This window comes from Notolepis coatsorum (genome assembly GCF_963971535.1).
Source record: "Notolepis coatsorum genome assembly, chromosome: 14".
NCBI lineage: Eukaryota > Metazoa > Chordata > Actinopteri > Aulopiformes > Paralepididae > Notolepis > Notolepis coatsorum.
This window is the reverse complement of record NC_140178.1, coordinates 100,788,184-100,800,734: the sequence shown is the minus strand read 5'-3', so window position 1 is coordinate 100,800,734 and position 12,551 is coordinate 100,788,184. Positions and strand designations below refer to the sequence as shown.

The 12,551-nt window shown below is 41.7% G+C and overlaps 1 protein-coding gene across 1 annotated transcript in view; it reads left to right on the top strand.

Annotated features, from left to right (window-relative positions):
• LOC311240677 (uncharacterized protein) overlaps positions 1-12,551 on the top strand; it is a gene marked incomplete at its 3' end in the record, with an annotated part of 46,886 nt that overhangs the window by 14,573 nt on the left and 19,762 nt on the right. The window contains exon 10 of the mRNA XM_084329250.1: positions 4,452-4,615. Within this exon, the coding sequence (XP_084185376.1) occupies positions 4,452-4,615 (164 nt within the window). The remainder of the gene's footprint in view (positions 1-4,451; positions 4,616-12,551) is intronic.

The following is a 12,551-nucleotide window of genomic DNA, read 5'->3' as shown; positions in this document are numbered from 1 at the left end:
GGGCCGGTGTGTGGGCCAGTGTGTGGGCCGGTGTGTGGGCCGGTGTAGTGTGTGGGCCGGTGTAGTGTGTGGGCCAGTGTGTGGGCCGGTGTGTGGGCCATTATGTGGCCGGTGTGTGGGCCAGTGTGTGGGCCGGCAATAAAACAATAAACAAGTTGCATAAACTAAATCAGATTAAAAATGATCACAGTTCTGGTTTGCCTTAAGATGCAGTTTAAGATGGGTCTTGAACATGGAGTATGTAGGGCACTCTCTAATCACAACTGGCAGGCTATTCCAGTAGTTACCACTTTTAACAGAGAACACAGTTTTTGCAATGGTAGTATACCAAAAAGGCACCTTACAGTCCCCTCTACTGATAGCCCTGGTGGTAATGCCAGTGTCTGCTTTCTGTTGGATGAACTCATTCAATGGGGGAGGGGCAAGTCCATGCAGAACCTTGTACATGAAGCAAGTATATTTGAAAACTTGGAAATTCTCGAAACTTAGCATGTTATGTTTTTCTAAAACATTACAGTGATGAAATGAAATTGGTTTCCTATCAAATACTTTTATGGCTTTTTTGTAGAGTAATTATATTGGTGTAAGAGTAGTGACATATAAAAGAGACCAGTTGATAAAACAGTAGGCCTACTCGATGTGTGATAAAATCATTGAATGCAGAAACATCCTTGCAGCATTAACTGGCAGGCAGGGCCTGATCTGCCTGAAGTTTTCGATGTTAAACTTGACTGTTTGTCACTTTCTTCACATGACTTTTTGAAGGTCAATGTAGAGTCCAATGTGACCCCAAGATACTTGAATTAATGTACAATGTCCAGCTCCGCCTCTCCCAGAAACACATTAGAGTGAGTGACCTCTACTGGTGACTTTGTGAACATCATACACACTGTTTTCTTGGTGTTAAGTGAAAGACATGCTTTTGTTAGCCAGTCTTGAATGAGACATGAGACATCAGTGAATGAGATTCACGTTTCCTCCCAACCGCGAGTAGGCCTAGAAGCGCAGAAATGGAGAATGCAAAAAAAGAAAGGGTGGAGCTGAAAAAGCTAGAATTAAAAAACTAAAATTGCTAGTAAAAGACGCAGAACAATGTTCTAAAATTACAGACATGTTTACCCGCTGCTGCTGCTAATGATGATGAAGTTCAAGTGGAAGGAACCAACAGTAACATGACAGGTGCATGCAGTATATTCTACTGTTGGTGTCTGCCGGTTCATGAGGGCTAGCTAGCCTATACTAGCTCTTGCAGTGATTTCAGTCATTCTATTACAAGACAATGTGCTTTCCGTATTCCTGATTCCTTACAGCACGTGGACGTAAATAGTTGTGACTCGTGACGTTTTTTCTCTGACTAAAAGTTTTGTTAGCAATGTTAGGACTAGTGCCCACCACAGCATCAGAGGCTAAAGTGCTAACTTAGAGAGCCAATCAGAACCTAGGACGGGCTGCAAATTAATCGGCTACTAATATTATAATAGTAAATACTAAAATAAAATACTATTATGTTCCCTTCCAAATTTTCATGTTGATATAATATTGGTAATCTAATTGATTGAATTGATTAGTTGCCATTTTACATGCTTAAATAAGATGTACCTTAGAATTCCCAACTGTTAGCCATGTTCTCGATCTGTATATGATTAGTCTCATCTACATGTTTGTAAATAACCACAGCTAACTAGCTTAAGCTAACAACTAGGTCAACTACTACCCCGTAGTTAAACATATGTGATTGCATATAACAGCTAACTGCTACAGCTAAGTTGGTAGTTAGCCTATTCCATTAATGTTGAATGTATTTATGAAGGTTGTTGATGGTGGTTGGCGCTGATTAGCAGACATGATTCCGTCAGTCTGCCACAGGGCAGCTGTGTTTGCTGATGCTGCTCACAACCACCAGTAGTGTATGACTGTGTGAATGCTTGATGGTTTCTGTGAAGCGCTTTGTGGAACAATGCTGATATACAGTTAAGAATGAGTAATTCGCTTTTGGTTTTTAAGAAAAATTTGTAAAGCTATTTTTGAAAACTACAGGGGTGAATAATACTGTTTTCTTTTGCTATTTTCTTTTAGAATACTGTTTTGGAGTCTTAATTTTTTTAATTTTTGTTTTTTTTTATCCACTTTTTCTCCCATTTTCTACATTTTCTCCCATCCCAATTTCGTATCATCCAATTCAACCCTCCCCTGTCACGAACGCTGTTTCTTGCCTCCCACAAGCCGGCTGCAATGTGGACTAAGTCATACATAGCACAAGTCCCCTCCGGTACTTGAGGTAACAGCAGTCGCATCTTTTCACCTGCGCAGCTCGATCTCTCAGTGGCGAGGAGTAACGCGTGGGAGGCTCACACTGCCCCCGACACTTCCTGATTCTACTGCGCAGGCACACCAACCGACCTGTAGGAGTCGCTGTCCACAACGCCCAATCCCCACCCATCAGTTTCCCACCCCCTAATACGGCCAATGTGTATTAGTATGAACGACCAGCTAAACTGAAAGCAATGTGGAGCGCTGGGCTCGAACAGGCGAGCCCAGCGTCTCCAGTATTTGTGGCGAGCGCCTTGCCCACTACGCCACGTAGCCGCCAATTTTTTTAATTTTTGTTAAGAATATAGGACAGGCATATAAGCATTATGCTTCAGTCTGTACCTTTTCAGTCACTGTAAAATCAAATATTGTTAAATGATGGGGTATATTGTATTGTGTGAGATGATGACTGAATAAACTACTACTACTACTACTACTACTACTACTACTACTACTACTACTACTACTACTACTTTGGGTGGTTCTTACTTGCTTGCCTGGGTAAATAAAGGTTATAGAAATGTAAATAAAATATTATTTCTTTAAAACCGATACCGATATTTTTCGATATCACATTTTAATGCCGATATCGGCCGATAATATCGGTAGGCCGATAATATCGGACATCCCTACTTTCTATGGATCAAAACCTCAATATTATTATGGTGTAGTTAATACTTCATGTATCCTTAATCCCTAGGCTAATGAGGCACTAAGATGTTAGTAAAAAAAAAACATATGCCAATGACGGGAAGTAACGGTATATGTATGTGTGTGTCTGTGTGTGTGCACTGTGCATGAGTGCACATCTAGGGGCGGTGTGTAGATTTGGTCTCCCTGATGTTGACTCCTTAGCCACAGCCTTGGGTTGTTTAATACTGGACAAGTGTTTCATAACGCCCGTTGTGTGGGCCGGTTTCGGGGCCGGTGCGTGGGCCGGTGCGTGGGCCGGTGCGTGGGCCGGTGTGTGGGCTGGTGCGTCTGAATGTCCCGGGCTGAATTTGTGTCCCAGTCCGCCACTGCGCTAGGCTAATAGTGTTGTGGTCGTCGTCGGAAATGTATCATAATCACAAGATACTGTACATTCAGACAGTGTTGGATCTAACAAAATGGATTTATATGGACACGTTTATGGAAAGTTCAAGCCCGGACCACGAAGCTTCTCGAAGGGTTTCAAGTTCAAGTTCAAGTTTCTTTATTAGTTGTCATACAGAAATACAGAATACTTTGCATGAAATGCTTCTTTCTGTTTTGCTCCTGAGAGTGTGCTAGATAATAACAAGATAGTATAATATAAGTATAAAATAGAAAGTCAAGAAGTCAAGTACGTAAACAAGTGCAAACAACAAAATTGTTCAGTATACCTATATATTAGGGCTGTAAAGGTACACGTATCCGTACCGAACCGTTTCAGTGCTGGACATTAGGTTCAGTACGGCTGTGTACCGAACGAATACAACGGTATGTAATGTTAACCACTAACGACCGCCCACCGGGGGCTGTTTTTTTTTCACAATCTAATATAATTATTATTATTTTCTTTTTTTACAAGTAGATTATTAATTTCAATATAGAATATTCGTTGACCGCCCTACAAGTACAATTAGTTACTGCACACTACATCACCCCTGAGTGGAACATGGAAAGCCAAACTTTCCCCCACTGTACCGAAAACCCGTACCGAACCGTGACTTCAAAACCGAGGTACGTACCGTACCGTGGTTTTTGTGTACCGTCACACCACTAGACGCAGAACATTACTAGAACAAAAATGTTTTAAAGCTTGGTGTGTCTGCTCTAGCGCCGACATACGCCTCTCGCACATCTACCTCCACTTCGCAGTCTGTTTCAGGGGTAATGAATACAACTGCTTAACCCTTTCACTACCACACTACAGAAGGTTAACCTTTCACTACCACACTACAGACGGTTAACCGTCTGTAGTGTGGTAGTGAAAGGGTTAACCTTCTGTAGCTAGGTAGCGAATGGGTTGACCCTTTATCGTGTGGCAGTGAAAGGGTTAACCTTCTGTATTGTCGCAGTGAAAGGGTTAACCCTTTATCATGTGGCAGTGAAAGGGCTTAAAAAGGATGTGTAAACACTAAATTAGAATGAACGTCGCTGTGTGTTTTCTCTGCCAGGCTGCAGCAGAGAGCCGCGTGTGGCGTTAGATGAGGCTCCGTCCAGGTGTGAAGGGACTCCCGGAGAGGAGGAGGAGTTGGGGCAGCGAGTGACGCCCCCAGCGGGCCCCAGCCCCTCCCACCAGGAGGAGCAGCGCACAGAGGACCAGCGCTTACAGTTGCTGGTGAGAGAGGAGGAGCCTCCATCCACCACTGACCCCCCGCCTCACCTATTACAATTGAGCTATAGCTCAAACCCCGCCCTCTTTTGTTGATCCTCCAATCACAACCGTTGCTTCGATCCAAGGGAACATAGCAACGATTGCTTTGTACGTGGCAATGTAATGCGTTGCTATATGACAAATACATGAACAAAAAACATAATAATTTGGTGTTGTTATTATTATTAATTATTATTATTACTGCATTGTGTAAACAAGTCACAGTGGAACAGTAATTTCATGCTTTTCCAGTGTTTTACCTACTCTACCACTGCACAGAAATTAGGCATTGTCTTTTGAAAGTGGTCACTGGTCACCAATGGTTACAGACAGCCATCCTGGAAGAGGGAGAACCACACAAACATTCCGTGCCAGGCCTCTATTAGAGTCACTAGTTCACACTCCTCCCTCCTCAACAGACTACAGAAGGGTGAGCCCAGAGGGTAGGTCGCATGAATGGAGTTGTAATGAGAAGGTATCAGACTTCAGGTGTGTGTCTGAAGACTCCACCAGGTGACATGGTGCAGTAGGTGCGATATACTGGGAGACATTATACACCTGGAGAAATGTGCTAAGGTATCGATTTTAGTTAATTTATAGAAATACCAAGGTTGTACAGAGAGCACAGAGTATTATACTGTATAATAATGCATAATCTGAGTATTATACTGTATAATAATGCACCATCAGAGTATTATACTGTATAATAATGCATAATCAGAGTATTATACTGTATAATAAGGCATAATCTGAGTAGTATACTGTATAATAATGCACAATATGAATATGATATTATATAATAATGCACAATATGAATATTATACTGTATAATAAACTGTATAAACAGCCATTGTTCTTATACTCCTTGTAAGCGTGCACCACCGTAATGCTTGGATCGAGCATGACCGACCGACTGTGCCATCCTCATAGAGCCCCTTTGTGGCCCAGTGGGGCTAAACACAAATATACCGTGACCGCTATCTGTCCAAAATGCTAAATATATCATGATGTGAAATTTAGGCCATATCATCATCATCACCCCTCTGGGGCAGCAGGACAGAGCTGCAATGGTGAGAGGCATGAGGAGGAGAGGTGAGCGGAGCAGCACGCTGTCAGTTGATTAACCCTTCCACTACCACACTACAGAAGGTTAACCCTTTCACTACCACACTACCAAATGGTTAACCCTTTCACTGCGACAATACAGAAGGTCAACCCTTTCACCGCCATACTACAGGCGGTTAACCCTTTCACTGCGACATTACACAAAAAATCACATCACAACATTCTTCTTAGTTTTGATGGTATATAACGGCATTTGACGATATTTCATTCTCCAGTATAAATTACAATAATTGTCATGGTGCTACTTAATTCAAAATGGTATTTTCTCATCGCAAATTCTTTATAATACTGCTGAAATGCGATTTTCTTAAAATGTTTCTATTGGATTAAATAAAAAATTATTACGTTTATTTTGTTGACAATAGTATAAAAACGCACACCTTTTCATCGCAATGTCCTTGCTTGGATATCAATGAGAGTCAATATGTAGCTCTGTATTTAGTAGGGGTGTAACGGTACACATATTCAGTTCGGTTCGGTTTGGTACACACTGTTTACCGAACGAATACAATGTTACGCCACTAACGGAATGCACATGCTGAAATTTTTTTTTGCTTGCAGAACTTAATTCAAAAGTTCACCCACAAAATATAACTTGTGCAAAGGGCCGGATGTTGTTTGTTTAGCCCACGCACACCACTGAGATTTGGGGTGACCAGGTCAAAATTGTTCAGTCGCAGGACAGCAGCACTGCTTTTGCGGGACAATGCGGGACACGTAGTTGAGCGAAAAAAATATATGATTTTATTTTTGTATAATTTTTTTTTATTGCTAATTAAAATGAAAGAAATGTATTTATTATTTAAATGCCTTTATTTCATATTCGACGCCGACGGTAGCCTATATATAGCACATTTTGTTATTAATCTTAAACTGTAGATGCTTCACCTAGCACCTGGATTTGTAACTGCACAAAAGCACCGCTGCGGGAGAATCTTCTCACTGAGAACACACAGCCTGCGCTTAACTTTTTTTTCTTCTTTCCCCTCATGATTTATTTAACGTGCCCTGGCTGGCTGGCTCGGCGACGCTCTCTCTCTGTAGCCTATACCGGCTCTACCGGACCCGTTGTCTGTGAGTGATGGGGGCTAGTGGCGGGCGAGGTGGCAAGCTTCTCTCGTGGTTTTCTGGACAGCTTCGGTCCCTGGCTGGCGGCGCCTCATTATCATCCCCCGGTGCAAGGTCTGCGTCTCGCCGGAGTCATGGAGTATAATTAGCAGTTTAAAGACAGCGCATCTGTCTTTCCGGTATGTCAAGTATTTGAGCCGTGCCGTTTATTAAAGTCAACGCGGCGTAAATACGGCAATTGGCTGTCACTGTTACACCTATACACGGTTGGCCCCGCAGGGGTAGACTAGAGGTGCGTGTTTCTTCTGACTCGAGTGACACTGACACACTTAATTGGAGCGAGGCATTAAATTAACATTTAAAAAAAAAATATTATAATTATTATTATTATTATTATTATTGTTTTTACCATGAAACGCGGGACAGGTGGGCACCCTACTGAGATTACCTGTAATTTAGCATAGCCTCATAGTAGGGCAAACGACAAGCCAGAGCTAGAAGACCTACCCCCATCTAATATCATATTTTGTATAAAGTCGACATAGAATAATTTATAGAATATTCGTTGACAGCCCTACTTAACAGTAACTGCACACTACATCACCCCTGAGGGGAACATGGAAAGACAAACTTTCCCCCATTGTAACGAAAACCCATACCGAACCGTGACCTCAAAACCGAGGTACGTACCGAACCGTGTTTTTTGTGTACCGTTACACCCCTACTATATATACAGTATGTACAGCTGGTACAAAAATGGTGAGGTATAGCTTAGCTTGTGGTGCCACCTTGTGGTGGTGAGGTGCAATGAGGTGCAATAAGGAATAAGGAATGAGAATGCTGTGCAATTTCCTTACCAATAATATAAATATAAAGTGTAAAGTGTGTTAGTGTCTAAAGTGGTAAAGTGGGTGCTACAGTGTGTTGTTTATTTAAAGTGAGTGTGTGTATGTGCTGTGGGTGTGTTGATGTTTGTTATTGTTCATTGTTCATTGAGCATCCTGATGGCCTGGGGATAGAAACTCCTTCTGAGTCTCTTTGTGCTTGCCATGAGACTCCGGTATCGCTTGCCTGACCGCAGCAGTTCAAAGAGGCAGTTGTTTCGGTGGCTGGAGTCTTTGATTATTCTCTTAGCCTTGCCCATGCACCGCTTGTTGTAAATGTCTTGGAGAGTGGGAAGCCCACCTCCAATTGTGCGTTCGGCTGAACGGGCCACTCTCTGTAGTCTGCTACGGTCTTGTGCAGTGCTATTCCCAAACCAGGAGGTGATATTGCCAGTCAGGATGCTCTCTATTGTGCATGAGTAGAAGTTCTTGAGGATCTTCTGACTCACGTTGAAATTCCTTAAGCGCCTAAGGAAGTAGAAGCGTTGTCGTGCCTTCTTGATAACACTGTCAATTAGGGATGTCCGATATTATCGGCCGACCGATATTATCGGCCGATATCGGCAGTAAAATGTGATATCGGAAAATATCGGTATCGGTAAAAAAAAAAAAAAAAAACAATAACAATTTTTTTTTTTTTTTTTTTTTTTTTAACATTTATTTAACCTTTATTTACCCAGGCAAGCAAGTAAGAACCAATTCTTATTTTATTTATTGTCAAAAGTATGCATGTTGGTTTAAAATGTTCATTTTTACTTTTTTAATGATCATATTTTGCACAGATAATGCTTACATTTAGAAAGCCTTTTGAATGCATCCAGTGAAATTATTAGTTACCTGAAATTATTCCGTTTTTTGGGGGGGAAACCCTGCATATATCGGTATCGGTTGATATCGGTATCGGTATCGGTATCGGAAATTGGAGTTGGACAATATCGGAATATCGGTATCGGTAAAAAAGCCAATATCGAGCATCCCTACTGTCAATGTGTGTGGTCCATGTCAAGTCCTCAGATATGTGGACTCCGAGGTACTTAAAACTGTTCACTCTCTCAACCGGTGCCCGTCGATGCTGAGGGGGCTGTAGTCCCTGACCCCGACCTCCTAAAGTCCACAATCATCTCCTTTGTTTTGCTGACGTTCAGGGAGAGGCTGTTCTCTTGACACCACCCCGCTAGAACCTTTACCTCTTCCAGGTAGGCCCTCTCGTCGTTTGCAGAGATCAGGCCCACCACTACTGTGTCATCAGCAAATTTGATGATTGTGTTGTTGTTCCGCTGTGCCACACAGTCATGTGTGTACAGGGAGTAGAGGAGGGGACTCAGAACACAGCCCTGGGGGGCCCCTATCTTGAGAGTGATGGATGAGGAGGTGCAGTTGCCTGCTCTCACCACCTGGGGTCTGCCCGTCAGGAAGTCCAAGACCCTCTGGCAGAGGTCATAGTTCAAGCCCAGGTCCCTGAGCTTGGCTATGAGTTTGGAGGGGACTATGGTGTTGAATGCTGAGCTGTAGTCGATGAATAGCATTCTCACATAGTTCCCCTGCCTCTTGTCCAGGTGTGATGCTGCTGTGTGCAGCACATGTGCTATGGCGTCCTCCATGGACCTGTTGGGGCGGTATGCAAATTGCAGGGGGTCCAGGGTGTTGGGGAGGGAGGAACAGATGTAGCCCTTTACTAGCTTCTCAAAGCACTTCATGGCTATGGAGGTGAGAGCAACAGGGCGGTAGTCGTTGAGGCAAGCAGGCTTGGATTTTTTGGGTACAGGGATAATGGTGGACTTCTTCAGACAGGTGGGGATGACAGCCTGTTCTAAGGACAGCGCGACATGCGACGGCTCGACGGCAATTCATACGTAATGTGCAGCAAAACAAGTGAGTAATAATTTTCACGAGCCGCCACTGGTTACAGAGGTTTGAACACACAGAAGTAAATGTTTTGTGTACATACATTTCTGTTTACTTGTTGCCAGATGCCTGTTTTTGGGTTCCAGCTGAGAGGTAGGAGCTGGAAAACATAACGGTTCCATAGCCTGAAGTCGTATAGTCATACAGGTTTATAAAAGTCACACGGAAAATGTATGTTTTACAAAGGTTTTTGTAATGTGTGTACCGGTAACAATTCGGCATGATTATCCAAAATGGCTGTCGGCTCCCATTCATTCAGAGGCTCTCGTCAAAACAATGGACTTCTTCGTCTTGTGTCACCTTCCCCCACTCTCAGTGCTTGTCTGGGATCTCTTTCGGAGCAGGCACTCCTTGGCTACAAAGGCGGTCAATAATTTTCACCGTCGGGGGTCATTGGGGTGACGATCGGATGACTTTCCAACAATGTATTGAATGATTGGGAGAAACGCAGCCCGGAGCCGGCAGACGACGGTCCGGTACCAGTACGAGATTGATATCACGCCATAAATCCATCAATACAGAACGTATTCATTAATGTTTCTTTTTCAAATGTAGCCAATAGTAAAAACCCTAACCCTGTCAAAACAGCAGTCAAAGTGTATATTTTCAGCACTACGTTTGTTTACCAATGATTTAAAATGTTATTAGTGAAATATGAGTTTATAGAAATCTCAGTGCATAGAGTCGGAAAAATTCGCATATTGACACGAGGACTTGGCGCAACCTAACTTGAGTGTAGTCTTTTGAGAGAAGAGACACAGGGGTTTCGATGGGCTTTCGAATAAAGAAAAACTACACTTCCCAGCTCTCTGTCAATCATCTGACTTTTAGCTTGAAGATTTGTCTTCTCTATATTTACGGGATCATATCTCACGGGTGGAACAAACCTGAACGGTATTGCCATAAAACATAATGCAGTTAGTTTCTCTACCTTTCTGTGAACGTCTAGCAAAATATCTCATTGCAATCTGATGAAAAATGGCGGAGCAATTTACATTATAAAAAAGTAACTGTACTTAGAGTAGATTTCATTCACAGTCTTTGCTGCCCTGTCAGGGGCGCCTGGTGGTACTAAATCCAGATTCAACTCTGCCATTGGATTCGGCCCGATCCATAGATGTGTGACTTGGCTATAATGAGGTAATTTATAGGACTGATATTCTATAATCATATTTCAAATTGCATGTGTTTGGATGGCAGAATTCAGTACTGTATCTACAAAACCTCCTGTAAAGCCCTTTATTCATTTGCTTAAATTATTTGTACACGTGATCTCAAGAAGGTGCTGAATGAGCAATTGTTCATGTCTGGTCAATTTTAGCATGGTGTTATTCACCGTTAACTCATTCGGGGCCAACCAAGTAATATTACGTGTTTGCCCGACAACTGTTGAGTGCCAACCACGTGATATTACGTTTTTGGTTCGTTTTTCTTTTTTTTCGATTTTTGATATCCTATTCAATGTCACAGAGCATGTTGCCTGGAAAAGGCTCCGAAAGTGCAGTACTGGCCAGATCCTGGTAGTGGCACTGTCTTGAGAATGCAGTAACCCCTGTTGCAGACCGAGTGTCACACTGAAAGGGCTTCGGATGGACTTTTCCGTTAGCCTGAAGCGAGGGCTTCACCCGATCGCATTGAATAGTTTTTGGGACGGCTGATTCATTATGCTGTGGAGGGTTATGGCGTGGGCCAAATGGACATATGATCTACCAGATGGCAATCAAGTAATTGGAATATTCTTTTTGGAAACGCACCGGCCAAATGTAAGAGCAATTTGACGTCAATTTCAGCTAGGATTTCATAGCCATCCCCCAGATCAGTGTATGTTGTGGTAATAACGGATGCCGTTATTGGCAATAAATTAATCAGAAACGCCCCCCCCCCCCACCCCCCTTTCATGCATTCATGATGGAACATAATACCGATCATATGCTTTTGGATTTTTAACTGTATCATGTGTAGGGACGAAACGCCAATGGATTTAACCTTATTAGTGTCGCACCTTATAAATAGCCTCACAGGAATTATCCCAGATCATTCCGATATAACACTCATATTCACCATGGTATAAAACGGGAACGTATGGATGGAAAAATTATTTCTTTTTTGCATCTTCAACGGTAGGTTCTTACTGTCAATTGACAATGATATTGGATCCATAGCTATAATATAAAATATAGATTTAGCTCTACAAACAACGTGACACACAGTGAAAGTTTGGGTAACACTTTATAATACCACTCAGTTATAAGACCTTTATAAGGTATTTGTAGATAATGAACTAATCATGAACAAATCATTTATATACATTCGTAAATTTATATAATTTATAACTATTTATATATACTATAACTATAACTAACATTTACAAATGAGTTCTACATTATTTATAACTCATTATCAACATTGTTTGTACTTGATTTGTTCATCATTAAATAATGTTGTTTAATGTGTAATAACACATTTGTAGATGCTTTGAAAAATGGATATGAAAAAACGACTATACTGTACCTCCATTTATTTGTTCATGTTCAACAAATGATTTGTTAAGACATTCATAAAACATCTATAAATCATTTGCAGATGCTATTGTGTGCCCTAATCTAAAGTGAAGCCTATTCATCATTAACAAATGTCTAATAGTTTGTTTATTTGTGGACTTTTATGAATACACACAAAGCAATTACCAGACTTGTCTTTTCATGTTTAACAAATGATTTGTTAAGACATTCATAAAATATCTATAAATCATTTGCAGATGCTATTGTGTGCCCTAATCTGAAGTGAAGCCTATTCATCATTAACAAATGTCTAATACAGTTAATTATTTGTTTACTTCTTCATCACCTGTTACAAATGTTGTAGACAGCTTTCGATACACCCTTCTTTGTGACATCAAACAGTGACAGAATTACGAC